This window comes from Homarus americanus, unplaced genomic scaffold (genome assembly GCF_018991925.1).
Source record: "Homarus americanus isolate GMGI-L3 unplaced genomic scaffold, GMGI_Hamer_2.0 scaffold53233, whole genome shotgun sequence".
In the NCBI taxonomy this organism is placed as follows: Eukaryota; Metazoa; Arthropoda; class Malacostraca; order Decapoda; family Nephropidae; genus Homarus; species Homarus americanus.
Window position 1 is genome coordinate 3,371,016 of NW_024751660.1, and position 16,459 is coordinate 3,387,474.

At 45.8% G+C, this 16,459-nt stretch overlaps 1 protein-coding gene across 4 annotated transcripts in view; it reads left to right on the forward strand.

The window, feature by feature from the left end:
• Positions 1-16,459, forward strand: part of LOC121854693 — a 134,820-nt gene that overhangs the window by 95,556 nt on the left and 22,805 nt on the right. For all 4 annotated transcript variants that reach the window (XM_042349404.1, XM_042349406.1, XM_042349405.1 and 1 more), the window contains 2 exons: positions 2,740-2,917; positions 4,247-4,397. In XM_042349404.1, coding sequence (XP_042205338.1) covers positions 2,740-2,917; positions 4,247-4,397 — 329 coding nt within the window. The remainder of the gene's footprint in view (positions 1-2,739; positions 2,918-4,246; positions 4,398-16,459) is intronic.

Below are 16,459 nucleotides of genomic sequence, written 5' to 3' on the forward strand. Positions count from 1 at the left end.
GTCGAATACAAAACTTTCACAGATTAGGCTGGAGTATTGGGGTGATTACCCAATAGGTCGTAGCTGATTTAAGGATTGTGGGCTGGTTGACTTGGGCACTGGTGATACATAAGAGGTCTTCCAGTCAGCTGGGCATCTGGCTTGACTGAGAAAAGCATTGATGATGGAGCATAGGGGTTTAGCAAGCTCCGGGGAGAACTCCTTGAAGAGTTTCATTGGTAAGTCAATGGGGGTGGTAGAGCGTTTTAATTTTAGTTTGTCCAGGCGTTTTGCTACTTCAAATTCTTCTACTGAGTCAGTGGGAAGGGGGGCTGGTAGGTAAGCAGGGAGAGTGGTTGTGTCAAGCCGGGGGAGCGTCTGGCATATAGTAGCGAAATGGTTATTTGTTTGCTCAGCTGCGTCAACAGTAGGTGTGTGTGTGTGTGTGTGTGTGTGTGTGTGTGTGTGTGTGTGTGTGTGTGTGTGTGTGTGTGTGTGTGTGTGTGTGTGTGTGTGTGTTTACCTGGTCAGACAAAGGTGCCCAGATGCCGATGTGGCTCACGGGTGCGTTACGAGTACGTGTGTGTGTTTGTAAATGGATATTTACCAGCTAACGTCAGTAAGTAGGGATTGTGATACTACTACTACTACTATTTTTTCTACTACTACTACTATTTTTCTACTACTACTACTACTACTACTACAGTCATTATTATTATTATTTTAAAGCCGTCGACTCCAAAATAACCTCACCTGCCTTAACCAGAATCATCCTAGGGGCATTGGTTTAGTTTGGTTGGTTGGTTTTGTCTAGAATATAAATGAATCGTTGGACCTGTTCACGGTATAGTTCTTCCAATATGGTTTGTGTTGCATCTCTTTGTTGCGTGTGTACTGATGTTTGGTCTGTGTGTGTGTGTGTGTGTGTGTGTGTGTGTGTGTGTGTGTGTGTGTGGATGTAGGTTAGGTTAGGCTTAGTAGCATTAGGTTAGGTTAGTTTAGCTTTATTTAGAGTTTGGGTTAATTTAGATAAGGTTAGATTAAGTCATGTTAAAGTTAGTTTAAGTTAGGTTTGGGTTGTTTGATTGTCTCGTGTTAGTTAGTTAGTTAGATTAGTTTAGTTAGTTTAATTAACCTAGACTGTATACCTTGTGTTTCGTCTGATGCCGGGAATAATTCAGCCCCCCCCCCCCGAGTCCTCCTGTTGTAGTGTATCTGTCACTATCAATCTACAGTGTGTCGCAAAAAGCCCGCACTCCTGAGCACAATTCACCATTTATCTTTTTATTTCATCAAACGCTCAAATTACATACTGTGACTTTACCTTACCTTACCTAATCTAATCTAATCTGCCCTAATTTAACTTTACCCAACCCAATCTAACCTGACCTAACCTAACCTAACCTAACCTAAGCCAACGTAAGCTAGCTGTGTTGTAATATTATAATGTTTTTTGTTATTGTTATTGTTAATAGTAGTAGTAATAGTAGTAGTAGTAATAATAATAATAGTAGTAGTAGTACCCAGAATCGGTTGAGTTATGGGTCGTTAGTGTTTATGAAGGCATATACCTGTAGTAAATTCTCTAATGGTTGGTTAATTATCTGTTAGCAGGTGAGGGTGGCGGGTGACCTGAGGGGAAAGGGGAATAAATAAAATAAGATTTATCCCCACTAATAAACTATCTCCACTAATAAACTATCTCCACTAATAAACTATCTCCACTAATAAACTATCTCCACTAATAAACTATCTCCACTAATAAACTATCTCCACTAATAAACTATCTCCACTAATAAACTACCTCCACTAATAAACTACCTCCACTAATAAACTGTCTCCACTAATAAACTATCTCCTCTAATAAACTATCTTCACTAATAAACTATCTCCACTAATAAACTATCTCCACTAATAAACTACCTCCACTAATAAACTATCTCCACTAATAAACTATCTCCACTAATAAACTACCTCCACTAATAAACTATCTCCACTAATAAACTATCTCCACTAATAAACTACCTCCACTAATAAACTACCTCCACTAATAAACTGTCTCCACTAATAAACTATCTCCTCTAATAAACTATCTTCACTAATAAACTATCTCCACTAATAAACTACCTCCACTAATAAACTACCTCACTAATAAACTATCTCCACTAATAAACTACCTCCACTAATAAACTATCTCATAATAAACTACCTCCACTAATAAACTATCTCCCTAATAAACTACCTCACTAATAACTATCTCCACCTAATAAACTATCTCCACTAATAAACTACACTCCACTAATAAACTATCTCACTAATAAACTATCTCCACTAATAAACTATCTCCACTAATAAACTACCTCCACTAATAAACTATCTCCACTAATAAACTACCTCCACCAATAATTATCTCCACTAATAAACTATCTCCACTAATAAACTATCTCCACTAATAAACTACCTCCACTAATAAACTATCTCCACTAATAAACTATCTCCACTAATAAACTACCTCCACTAATAAACTACCTCCACTAATAAACTATCTCCACTAATAAACTATCTCCACTAATAAACTATCTCCACTAATAAACTACCTCCACTAATAAACTACCTCCACTAATAAACTATCTCCACTAATAAACTACCTCCACTAATAAACTATCTCCACCCGTTTACTGTACCGTGTCGAGTCGGTGGCTGGATACACCTGTACATATCATATACTAATGCATGTTCCTTCGTTCACACCTCCTACAGATCAAGGTGAGCGGGTGTCTGTGTCTGGTGTGCGCGGTGTTGTGCGTCGTCGTCACCGTCACTACCACCGTCCTCCACATGAACCGCCTACAGACCCTTCCAGAGTGTGAGTTCTTCCCCCACTCCCAGTCCTGCACCTGTACTCCCTACACAGGTGTTCTCGACCCTAGCCAGGATGGTACGTTAATGCTCATATGTTTTTAGTATGGTTAGGTTAGGTTAGATTAGATTTGGTTTGGTTAGGTTTAGTTTGGTTAGGTTAGTTATGGTAGAGGGATAGATAGATAGCTGGATAGAATAGTCAAGCTCTGTAGCAAAAACTTATTAATGAGATGGAAGAGGATGGTTAATGAATCAAAGTGTACAATTTAATGTGGGGGACAGGTAGATGGAGTCATAATTCCGTATTACATTTAAAAGAAGGTCATTGGTGTTAGGATAGGAATGGATAATATATACTTGAGTCCTGTCGTGTATAAGATGGATAGTATATGATATAGACCGATATATGGACAGCAAAATTCCTATAGGATATATTTGGACAGGCTATTAGGTGAAATGGTGTGCCTCGTTTAATTATCGAACTCGTTTATACAAGCAGGAAATATCGTCATCAAATTATAGTAAACATTGTTGCCACACACCGCCATCGTCAATATTTATGAGTGGAACCATTGGCCGCGTCGTTATGGTTTAAAATAAATTCATTCATTGTTATTAATTTGTGTGAAGTGAATTGATTATTGACCTATCACAGTCCACGACCCCCCGCCCGCCCGCCGCCCTCACACCGAGTTGTAACTGTAAAATACATACGTTATGTGTGTTAACGGTAATGTTAGGTTTATACATAATACATGACCGTGTATTTTACAGTATTGGTACATGAAGATAGTGTAGAGAAGTAGGTATGCATACACAACAAGTAATGGTATAAGGGCAACGTAATGTTTCATACAAATGTTCACGAGCAGCAATAATCAGTCAGTGAAGATCACCGTTCACAGAGCTACCGGCAGAGTTGACCACGCCCCCCCCCCTCAGGTGTTAAGGAGGTTGAGTGCCAGCTGGACGCGTCGTGCCCATAACTCACCTCTGTGTGTGGCAGTGTCGATGTTATTAACGTTTATGTCTCTACTCACAGGTGCTCGCTGTATCTACATTAATTATTATCTTCTTCAGGGGTGATTATACTGGTGTGTCTGTTAGTTTGTTTGTCTTGTACACCTCAGGATATCTGTATATAGTTTAAATAAGATTATCAGCTTCCTTGAGGGTGTGATTGCTTCTGTTATTGTTATTAAATAAACCACAACAACCCTAACTATTACTTTTATTATTATTATTATTATTATTATTATTATTATTATTATTATTATTATTCATTAGATTCTCGTCAGTTATAGAGCATATAATGTGAAAATTATACTACATGGTCTTACAAACATAACAGTACTCCCTCTTTTACTGTGTACATCATAGTGTGTTCTGATTGGTTCTCCCACAGTGCGTTACGACTTCGCACTAGTGAGCAGCGGGAGTAACTGTGACGTCATCCACGGGCCGCTGTACTCGTGTCTGCGGGCGCTGTTTGGCCTCTCCGTCATCGGGATTCTCGTCTCCATCTTCTCCTGTATGTTGGTCTACCAGCTCCTTAGGTAAGTGTTTCTGTCTGTGTGGCTACTTCTGTGTCTTTGGCTATGTCTGTGTCTTTGGCTATATCTGTGTCTTTGGCTATCTGTTGCTGTGGCTATGTCTGTGTCTTTAGCTATGTCTGAATCTTTGGCTATATCTGTGTCTTTGGCTATCTGTTGCTGTGGCTGTCTGTGTCTTTGGCTATGTCTGAATCTTTGGCTATATCTGTGTCTTTGGCTATCTGTTGCTGTGGCTACTTCTGTGTCTTTGGCTATGTCTGAATCTTTGGCTATATCTGTGTCTTTGGCTATCTGTTGCCTGTGGCTACTTCTGTGTCTTTTGCTGCTGTATGAATCTTTGGCTATATCTGTGTCTTTGGCTATCTGTTGCCGTGGCTACTTCTGTGTCTTTGGCTATGTCTGAATCTTTGGCTATATCTGTGTCTTTGGCTATCTGTTGCCGTGGCTACTTCTGTGTCTTTTGCTATTGTCTGAATCTTTGGCTATATCTGTGTCTTTGGCTATCTGTTGCCGTGGCTACTTCTTCTGTGTGTCTTTGGCTATGTCTGAATCTTTGGCTATATCTTGTCTTTGTATCTGTTGCCGTGGCTACTTCTGTGTCTTTGGCTATGTCTGAATCTTTGGCTATATCTGTGTCTTTGGCATCTGTTGCTGTGCTGCTTCTTGCTGTCTTGTCTGAATCTTTGGCTATATCTGTGTCTTTGGCTATCTGTTGCTGTGGCTATCTCTGTGTCTTTGGCTATATCTGTGTCTTTGGCTATCTGTTGCTGTGGCTCTGTGTCTTTGGCTATGTCTGAATCTTTGGCTATATCTGTGTCTTTGGCTATCTGTTGCCGTGGCTACTTCTGTGTCTTTGGCTATGTCTGAATCTTTGGCTATATCTGTGTCTTTTGGCTATCTGTTGCCGTGGCTACTTCTGTGTCTTTGGTTTGTCTGAATCTTTGGCTATCTGTGTCTTTAGTATCTGTTGCTGGCTATGTGTCTTTGGCTATGTCTGAATCTTTGGCTATATCTGTCTTTGGCTATCTGTTGCCGTGGCTACTTCTGTGTCTTTGGCTATGTCTGTCTTTGGCTATATCTGTGTCTTTGGCTATCTGTTGCCGTGGCTACTTCTGTGTCTTTGGCTATGTCTGAATCTTGGCTATATCTGTGTCTTTGGCTATCTGTTGCTGTGGCTACTTCTGTGTCTTTTGTATGTCTGAATCTTTGGCTATATCTGTGTCTTTGGCTATCTGTTGCTGGCTATCTCTGTGTTCTTTGGCTATATCTGTGTCTTTGGCTATCTGTTGCTGTGGCTACTTTGTGTCTTTGGCTATGCTGAATCTTTGGCTATATCTGTGTCTTTGTCTATCTGTTGCTGTGGCTATCTCTTGTGTCTTTGTATATGTGTCTTTGGCTATCTGTTGCTGGCACTTCTGTGTCTTTAGCTATGTCTGAATCTTTGGCTATCTGTGTCTTTTTATCTGTTGCTGTGGCTACTTCTGTCTTTGGCTATGTCTGAATCTTTGGCTATATCTGTGTTTTTTTTATCTGTTGCCGTGGCTACTTCTGTGTCTTTAGCTATGTCTGAATCTTTGGCTATATCTGTGTCTTTGGCTATCTGTTGCCGTGGCTACTTCTGTGTCTTTGGCTATGTCTGAATCTTGGCTATATCTGTGTCTTTGGCTATCTGTTGCCGTGGCTACTTCTGTGTCTTTAGCTGTCTGAATCTTTGGCTATATCTGTGTCTTTGGCTATCTGTTGCCGTGGCTACTTCTGTGTCTTTGGCTATGTCTGAATCTTTGGCTATATCTGTGTCTTTGGCTATCTGTTGCCGTGGCTACTTCTGTGTCTTTGGCTATGTCTGAATCTTTGGCTATATCTGTGTCTTTGGCTATCTGTTGCTGTGGCTACTTCTGTGTCTTTAGCTATGTCTGAATCTTTGGCTATATTCTGTGTCTTTGGCTATCTGTTGCTGTAGCTATCTCTTGTGTCTTTGGCTATATCTGTGTCTTTGGCTATCTGTTGCTGTGGCTACTTCTGTGTCTTTGGCTATGTCTGAATCTGGCTATATCTGTGTCTTTGGCTATCTGTTGTGTGTCTTCTGTGTCTTTGGCTATGTCTGAATCTTTGGCTATATCTGTGTGGCTATCTGTTGCCGTGGCTACTTCTGTGTCTTTGGCTATGTCTGAATCTGGCTATATCTGTGTCTTTGGCTATCTGTTGCTGGCTATGTTCTGTGTCTTTGGCTATGTCTGAATCTTTGGCTATATCTGTGTCTTTGGCTATCTGTTGCCGTGGCTACTTCTGTGTCTTTGGCTATGTCTGAATCTTTGGCTATATCTGTGTCTTTGGCTATCTGTTGCTGTGGCTACTTCTTCCTGTCTGAATCTTTGGCTATCTGTGTCTTTGGCTATCTGTTGCTGTGGCTATCTCTGTGTCTTTGTATCTGTTGCTGTGGCTACTTCTGTGTCTTTAGCTATGTCTGAATCTTTGGCTATATCTGTGTCTTTGGCTATCTGTTGCTGTGGCTACTTCTGTGTCTTTGGCTATGTCTGAATCTTTGGCTATATCTGTGTCTTTGGCTATCTGTTGCTGCTACTTCTGTGTCTTTGGCTATGTGAATCTTTGGCTATATCTGTGTCTTTGGCTATCTGTTGCTGTGGCTATCTCTGTGTCTTTGTATATATCTGTGTCTTTGGCTATCTGTTGCTGTGGCTACTTCTGTGTTCTTTGGCTATGTCTGAATCTTTGGCTATATCTGTGTCTTTGGCTATCTGTTGCTGTGGCTATCTCTGTGTCTTTGGCTATATCTGTGTCTTGGCTATCTGTTGCTGTGGCTACTTCTGTGTCTTTGGCTATGTCTGAATCTTTGGCTATATCTGTGTCTTTGGCTATCTGTTGCTGTGGCTACTTCTGTGTCTTTGGCTATGTCTGAATCTTTGCTATATCTGTGTCTTTGGCTATCTGTTGCTGTGGCTACTTCTGTGTCTTTAGCTATGTCTGAATCTTTGGCTATATCTGTGTCTTTGGCTATCTGTTGCTGTGGCTATCTCTGTGTCTTTGGCTATATCTGTGTCTTTGGCTATCTGTTGCTGTGGCTACTTCTGTGTCTTTTGGCTATGTCTGTGTCTTTGGCTATATCTGTCTTTGGCTATCTGTTGCTGTGTACTTCTGTGTCTTTAGCTTTGTCTGAATCTTGGCTATATCTGTGTCTTTGGCTATCTGTTGCTGTGGCTACTTGTGTCTTTAGCTATGTCTGAATCTTTGGCTATATCTGTGTCTTTGGCTATCTGTTGCCGTGCTACTTCTGTGTCTTTGGCTATGTCTGAATCTTTGGCTATATCTGTGTCTTTGGCTATCTGTTGCTGTGGCTATGTCTGTGTCTTTGGCTATGTCTGAATCTTTGGCTATATCTGTGTCTTTGGCTATCTTTTGCCGTGGCTATGTCTGTGTCTTTGGCTATGTCTGAATCTTTGGCTATATCTGTGTCTTTGGCTATCTGTTGCTGTGGCTATGTCTGTGTCTTTGGCTATGTCTGATCTTTGGCTATATTCTGTGTCTTTGGCTATCTGTTGCCGTGGCTATGTCTGTGTCTTTGGCTATGTCTGAATCTTTGGCTATATCTGTGTCTTTGGCTATCTGTTGCTGTGGCTATGTCTGTGTCTTTGGCTATGTCTGAATCTTTGGCTATATCTGTGTCTTTGGCTATCTGTTGCCGTGGCTATGTCTGTGTCTTGGCTATGTCTGAATCTTTGGCTATATCTGTGTCTTTGGCTATCTGTTGCCGTGGCTATGTCTGTGTCTTTGGCTATCTCTGTGTCTTTGGCTATGTCTATCCCTGTCTCGATGGTCGGTTTACTATAGCTCCTCTGGTAAGTGTCTTAGTGTCTCTTAGTATATGCGTCTATTTTGTCTTTCTGTCTGTGTGTGTGTGTGTGTGTGTGTGTGTGTGTGTGTGTGTGTGTGTGTGTGTGCCTTGGTGAACATCTCGTCTCTTCTCCCTGGCACAGAAGACACTCGAGATGGTTCCATGTTTCACTGAGATACCTAAATCAGCAGGTGAAACAAGCTAGGGTGTCTTAATGAGCAGGTGAAACAAGCTAGGTGTCTGAGCAGGTGAAGCAAGCTAGGGTGTCTTAATGAGCAGGTGAAACAAGCTGGTGTCTTAATCAGCAGGTGAAGCAAGCTAGGGTGTCTTAATCAGCAGGTGAAACAAGCTAGGGTGTCTTAGGCAGGTGAAACAAGCTAGGGTGTCTTAATGAGCAGGTGAAACAAGCTAGGGTGTCTTAATGAGCAGGTGAAACAAGCTAGGTGTCTTAATCAGCAGGTGAAGCAAGCTAGGGTGTCTTAATCAGCAGGTGAAACAAGCTAGGGTGTCTTAATGAGCAGGTGAAACAAGCTAGGGTGTCTTAATGAGCAGGTGAAACAAGCTGGGGTGTCTAATGAGCAGGTGAAACAAGCTAGGTGTCTGTAATGAGCAGGTGAAACAAGCTAGGGTGTCTAATGAGCAGGTGAAACAAGCTGGGTGTCTAATGAGCAGGTGAGAAGGCTAGGTGTCTTAATGAGCAGGTGAAGCAAGCTAGGGTGTCTTAATGAGCAGGTGAAACAAGCTAGGGTGTCTAATGAGCAGGTGAAACAAGCTAGGGTGTCTTAATCAGCAGGTGAAGCAAGCTAGGGTGTCTTAATGAGCAGTGAAACAAGCTAGGGTGTCTTAATGAGCAGGTGAAACAAGCTAGGGTGTCTTGAGCAGGTGAAGCGCTAGGTGCTTAATATGCAACAAACTAGGGTGTCTTAATCGTCAGAAAGAGAATGATAACGAAACCACTCAAAGATGAGAATTTACCCTCCTCCCTCCTCCTCCTCCCTCCTCCCTCCCACCTCCCCGGTGTTCTAATAGTCTAGTTTACTACTGAATAGCGATGCTCCATTAGTTCATTAATCAGGTAATTATCTCATAGGATGGGTAATTAGTTATTCCCTCACGGAGGAGAGAGAGAGAGAGGTTGTTTGATATGGGATTTGTTCGTTTGCTTTGGTTTTTGTTTACATTTTCTTTCTATTACTTTATAGATAGATAGATAGATAGATAGATAGATAGATAGATAGAGATAGATAATGTGCATGATATCTTAAGGAGCCAGTCTAGTGTTTTATGGACAGACAGACAGGCAAACAGAGAGACAAACAGACAGACAGGCAAACAGACAGACAGGGCAGGCAAAGGAGCAAACAGACAGACAGGCAAACAGACATATAAATGCTAAACAATAAAGGTTAGCCAGGTGTGATTAATACAGTGTTTCTTGAGGAGTGAGTTGACCGATGACAGGTGAGCACATATTAGTGAGATGAAGGCCCTTCCTCCTCCTCCTCCCTCCCTCTCCCTCCTCCCCACCTTCCCTTTGTGTGGACATTGTTACATCAGATTTACACGACACCCCAAAGTATTTTGCTGTGGGGAAGGTAGAGGTTGGGGGAGGTAGAGGTTGTGGGGAAGGCAGAGGTTGGGGGGAGGTAGAGGTTGGGGGGGAGGTAGAGGGGCAGTGGGGGGAAGGCAGAGGTTGGGGGAGGTAGAGGCTGGGGGGGGAGGGAGGCTGTGGGGGAGGTAGAGGCTGGGGGAAGGTAGAGGTTGTGGGGGAAGGCAGAGGTTGGGGGGAAGGCAGAGGTTGGGGGAGGTAGAGGCTGGGGGGGAGAGGCTGCAGAGGTGGGGAAGGTAGAGGCTGTGGGGGAAGGTAGAGGGCTGTGTATGTAGAGGCGGGGAAGGTAGAGGTTGTGGGAGGTAGAGGCTGTGGGGGGAAGGTAGAGGCTGGGGGAAGGTGAGGTTGGGGGGAGGTAGAGGCTGGGGGAGGTAGAGGCTGTGGGGGGAAGGTAGAGGTTGTGGGGGGAAGGCAGAGGTGGGAGGTAGAGGTTGGGGGAGGTAGAGGCTGGGAGGTAGAGGCTGTGGGGAGGAGTTGAGGGGACAGGCCCATCGATTCATCTGACGGATTCCACCCTATCTTATTTCACCTGAAGATGATCACCCTAACCCATCTAATCCAACCTAACCTATCCTAATCTAACCTAACCTATCCAACCCATCCTAATCTTAAACTTAACCTAAATCTAACCAACTAAATTAAATAATATATATACATTATATTGATATTACAGATACGGTATATATACGTTAAAAACATAACATTGCTGAATCTCTTCTATAAACAAGTATGTTATCGTAATGGAAACATATAATACATTCATGTGTGTGTGTGTGTGTGTGTGTGTGTGTGTGTGTGTGTGTGTGTGTGTGTGTGTGTGTGTGTGTGTGTGTGTGTGTGTGTGTGTGTGTGTGTGTGTGTGTGTGTGTGTGTGTGTGTGTGTGTGTGTGTGTGTGTGTGTGTGTGTGTGTGTGTGTGTGTGTGTGTGTGTGTGTGTGTGTGTGTGTGTGTGTGTGTGTGTGTGTGTGTGTGTGTGTGTGTGTGTGTGTGTGTGTGTGTGATAAGACACAGACACCAAAGACAATATCGTGCCAGCCTTGAGGACCCAGATGACCCAGGTCCTGCCTCCCAAGGTTCTGATTCTGTGTAATTGTATCGGGTGTGGTAGAGACAGACACTGATACACAGACTGGTGACGGGGACAGACAGGGAGACGGGGTAAAGACAGACACTAATACGGGATGTGGTGACGGGGGCAGACGGGACAGACAGAGGTAGACAGGAGCGGGGTTAAGAGACAGGCACTGATACACAGATTGGTGACGGGAACAGACGGGGCAGACAGTGGTAGACGAACTTATCCGAATCCTAATAGGGTTTTGCACCTAATGGGGGTTTCAGTTCTAATGGGCCCCAGTTCTAATAGGTTTAACTTAATGAACCCCGATCTTCATAGACCTCGTTCCTAATGGTTTAATCTTAATGGAAGTCTCTAATGAAGAGCTGAGGCCATTAGTAAGAGTTCTATTTGACCTATATCAAGTGGAGGACGAAATTACACGAGAGGGGGAGGAAGAGGAGGAGGAAAAGGAAGATAAGAAGAAGAGTTTAAGATAGAGAGGGAGGTAGAGAGGATGAAGAGGGCCTAGAGAAGGGTGAGGGGAGGGAGGGGTGAGGGAAGGTAGAAGGGGTGAGGGAGGGGAGGTGAGGGAAGGTAGAGAAGGGTGAGGGGAAGGTAGAGAAGGGTGGGGGGAAGGTAGTGAAGGGTGAGGGAAGGTAGTGAAGGGTGAGGGAGTAGAGAAGGGTGGGGGAATGTAGAGAAGGTGAGGGAAGGTAGAGAAGGGGTGAGGGAGGTAGAGAAGGTGAGGGTAGAGAAGGGTGGTGGGGAAGTAGAGAAGGGTGAGGGAAGGTAGAGAAGGGTGAGGGGAGGTAGAGAAGGGTGAGGGAAGGTAGAGAAGGGGGAAGGTAGAGAAGGGTGAGGGAAGGTAGAAGGTGAGGAGGTGAAGGAAGGTAGAGAAGGGAGGGAAGGTAGAGAAGGGGTGAGGAGAAGGGGTGAGGGGAGGTAGAGAAGGTGAGGGAAGGTAGAGAAGGGAGGGGAGGGGAGGGGTGAGGGAAGGTAGAGAAGGGTGAGGGGAGGTAGAGAAGGGTGAGGGGAGGAGGGGGAGGAAGGTAGAGAAGGTAGAGAAGGGTGGGGGGAGAGAAGGGTGAGGGGAGGTAGAGAAGGGTGAGGGGAGGTAGAGAAGGGGTGAGGGGAGAAGGGTGAGGAAGGTGAGAGAAGGAGGAATGAGAGAATGGAGGAAGGTAGTAAGAGGGAATGAGGGAGGGAGGGTGAAGGTAGAGAAGGAAGGTGAGAGAAGGATGGGTGAGGAGAGAAGGGTGAGGAGGTAGAGAAGGAGTAGAGAAGGGAGGGTGGGGAGGTAGAAGGGAAGGTAGAGAAGGTGAGGGAAGGTAGAGAAGGTGAGGAGGTAGAGAAGGGTGAGGGGAAGGTAGAGAAGGTGAGGAAGGTAGAGAGAAGGGTGAGGGGAGGTAGAGAAGAGGGGAGGTAGAGAAGGGGGTGAGGAAGAAAGAGAGAAGGAGGGAAGGTAGAGAAGGGTGAGGGAGGTAGAGAAGGTGAGGAGGCAGAGAAGGTGAGGATAGAGAATGAAGGGATAGATAAGAGGAGGGAAGAGAATAAGGAGGGAAGAGAGAAGGAGGGAGAGGGGAGGTAGAGAAGGTGAGGGGAGGTAGTAAAGGGTGAGAAAGAGGAGTGGGAGGGGAAGGCAGAAGGTGAGGGAGAGAAGGGTGGAGGGAGGGAGGGGTGAGGAAGGTAGAGAAGGGGTGAGGGAAGGTAGAGAAGGGTGGGGGAAGGTAGGAAGGTGAGGGGAGGTAGAGAAGGAAGAGGAAGGCAGAGAAGGGGAAGGTAGAGAAGGGGTGAGGGAGAGAGAAGGGTGAGGGAGGTAGAGAAGAGGTAAGGGAGGAGAAGGGGTGAGGGAAGGCAGAGAAGGGTGAGGAAGGAGAGAAGGGTGAGGAGGTGGAGAAGGAGAGGGAAGGTAGAGAAGGAGGGAAGGTAGAGAAGGGTGAGGAAGGTAGAGAAGGGTGGAGGGAAGGTAGGAGAAGGGTGATGGAAGGTAGAGAAGGGTGAGGGAAGGTAGAGAAGGGTGAGGGAAGGTAGAGAAGGGTGAGGAGAGAAGGGAGAGTGAGGCAGAAATATGGCTTATTTTTGATTCAAAACAATAAATGACAGTAAGCCAAGTGATGACAGCGAGGTAAACAAAGAAGATAAATGAAGGAAAAATGAAGGAATGTGGGGAAAGGGGAGGAAATAATGATGGAATGAATGAAAAGAGATGGAAAGACAAGGAGGAAGGAAGGAAGAATGGGACGAAGGAAGGAGAATAAGGGGAGGAAGACTAATGAAAGATGAGAAGGAAAGAGAAGAATGAAAAAGATGGAAAGAGGGGAAGAGGAGAATAGAGAGAGAGAGAGAATAAAGAAGAGGTACTGAGGTGCTGGAGACGCAATATGGCACAAGATTGTAGGTGGTGCTATTTGTTTTACTTACATAATGGTGCGGACATTTGAAGTGGGACACACTGGGGACACACACACACACACACACACACACACACACACACACACACACACACACACACATGCACTTACTTGCATATACATATTCTAATAATAACAATAATGTGATGTGTTACAGGATAATAAAAATATATATTAAATGCAAATATGAGGAGGAGGGACAGAGTGAAAATGAAGAAAGTGAGATAAAGAGAGTAAAGACAGTGATAAATTAAGATAAAAGAGCAAAGCAGGACTAGTGATGAGAGAGAGGAGGGAGGGGAGAGGAGAGAGGAGGGAGAGGAAGGAGAGAGAGGTGAGGGAGAAGGAGATGGGAAGGAGAGAGAGGTTTGGGAGGGGAAGGAAAGGTGATGGGGGAAGGAGAGAGGAGAGGGGGAGGGAGTTGGGGGGGGGGGAGGGAAGGGAGAGGGAGGGGGAGGGGGAGGGGGGGGGGGGGAGAAGGAAAGGGTAGGGAGGAAGGAGAGAGAGGTTGGGAGGGAGGAAGGTGAAGGAGGGGAGGGAAGGGAGAGAGAGGTTGGGAGGGGGAGAAGAAAGAGTGATGGGGGAGGGAAGGAGAGAGAGTGGAGGGGGAGAAGGAAAGGGTGCATGAGGGAGGGAAGGAGAGAGAGGTTGGGAGAGAGAGAGTGAAGGAATGGAGAGACAGAGAGGGGAAGGAGGAGAGAGAGAGAAGGGGAGGGGGGGGGTGATGGGAGAGATGATGATAATCAAATATTGGATATGGTTTGGATAAATGTAAGAGAAGGTTTGTTTTGTTTGCTGTAACCTTATGATAGGTAGAAGGGGGGTGGGGAGGGAGGGGAGGGGTGAGGGAGGGTGAGGAGGGGGAGGGAGGGGGTGAGGGAGAGGGAGGAGGGTGAGGTAAGGAAGATTGAGAGATGAAGAATTTTTTTTACACACAGTAGTATATTTTATTGTAAGCAGGAGACAGGAGGTAAGGTGACAGCAGGAGACAGGAGATGACACAGAGATGGGAGATGACAGCAGGAGACAGGAGATGACAGGAGAGCAGGAGGTGACAGAGGAGACAGGAGACGAGACAGGAGATGACAGCAGGAGACAGGAGGTGACAGAAGGAGACAGAAGGAGACAGGAGATGACAACAGGAGACAGGAGATGACAGCAGGAGACAGGAGATGACAACAGGAGACAGGAGGTGACAGAAGGTGACAGGCTTCCATTCTCTGTTGTCCCTTCCTGCAGAGACAGACCAGTAATAGTGAGGATAAAAGGGAGGTATGAGACATGAGATGGAGAGAGAGAGAGAGAGAGAGAGAGAGAGAGAGAGAGAGAGAGAGAGAGAGAGAGAGGAGAGAGGAGAGAGAGGAGAGAGAGGGGGGGGAGGTGAGGTAGAGAAAAGAGGGAGGGAAAGGGTAGATATATGTGCTTGATTACCTTACACAATGTTTCTGAGGTGACCTCACAGCAGCCCGGAATGTTTCTGTGGTGCTGTGTTGTAGGTAGGCAGGTGTGGGTTGTGCAGGTGTGTTGCTGTGTTGTGTGGTGCTGGCCAGCTGGTGGTTGGTGCGTTGCAGGTGTTGGTGTAGGTACAGGCAGGTTGTGCTGGTCAAATGTGAAGCCAGCTGTAGGTGTGTTGCTGTGTACAGGAAGTGTTGTGCTGTTGTGTGTGTTGCTGTGTTGTGTAGGTGTTGTGGTGTGTTGCGTAGGTGTATTGTAAAGGGGTTGTCTAGGTGCGTGTAGCTCTGTGTATTGTATAGAATGGGCTTTGTGTAGAGGGCAATGAGGCGTATAGGTGTTGATACAAAGGGCTGGAGTGTAAACATCTTGAAAACACACACACACACACACAACTGAAAACAGAGTCCGTTTTGTCGTACTTGAAGATAAACACTTACTAAGGATGGGTTGTTGTTGGATTAGGTTAGGTTAGGTCAAGTCAGATTAGGTTAGGTTAATCATTGGATGAAATAAGCTGGGAGGTCTAACCCCTAGCTACCAGAGAGTGTTGTGACGGCACCGAGTGTGAGTTTCACAATCAGACTTGACCAACACTGACCAGGTTCAAGCATATCTGTAGCCGGTGCATGCCCAGTATTTGCCAACAGTGCGTACCAGAGACGTGACTTACTGCTCTGAAGGACGAGCTGTTCAGTGGTAAAGAGGATAAAAGTAAAAGTAGATAATTAAAAAAATAGTGATATAATTTTAATCAGTAAAATAAAATAAAGAGGCAGCTGCTTCTGTGTGTGTGTGTGTGTGTGTGTGTGTGTGGGTGTGGGTGGGTGGGTGTGTGGTGTGTGTGTGTGTGTGTGGTGGGTGGGTGGGGCACACTACACAGCATGTGTGGACCTGAGTAAACTATGTGTTGGGGTAGGGAGGCACCGTGTGTGTGTGTGTAGGAGGTGAGGGAGCTGTGGTGGAGGTGAGGGAACTGGGGGAGGTGGGAGGGATGGGAGGGAGGGAACAGTGAGGAAACCAGTGTGGTGAGGTGGGAGGAGCCAGTGGTGAGGTGAGGTGAGGTGAGGAGCCAGTGGTGAGGTGGAGGAGCCAGTGGCAGGGAGGAGCCAGTGTGGGAGGTGAGCCAGTGGTGAGGTGAGGAGCCAGTGTGTGTGTGGTGGAGGTGAGGAGCCAGTGGTGGAGGTGAGGAGCCAGTGTGGTGGAGGAGGCAGTGTGAGGAGGGAGGGAGCCAGTGTGTGTGTGGTGAGGAGCCAGTATGGTGAGGTGTGTGTGGGAGGTCAGGAGGTGGGAGAGCATGTGTGTGTGAGGTGAGGAGCCTGTGTGTGGGTGGGAGGTGTGTGTGTGGTGAGGGGGTGAGGAGGGGAGCCAGTGTGTGTGAGGAGTGTGTGGTGAGGTGAGGAGCCAGTGTGTGTGTGGTGAGGAGGAGCCAGGAGGTGAGGGACAGTGGTGGAGGAGGAGCCAGTGTGTGTGTGGTGAGGAGGAGGGAGCCAGTGTGGTGAGGTGAGGGTTTCAGTGTGTGTGTGGTGAGGAGGGACAGTGTGTGTGGTGAGGAGGGAGCCAGTGTGTGTGTGTGAGGTGAGGGAGCCAGTGTGTGTGTGTGGTGAGGTAGGGAGCTGTGTGTGTGTGAGGGAGCAGTGGTGAGGTGAGGAGAGGGAGCCAGTGTGTGTGTGTGAGGTGAGG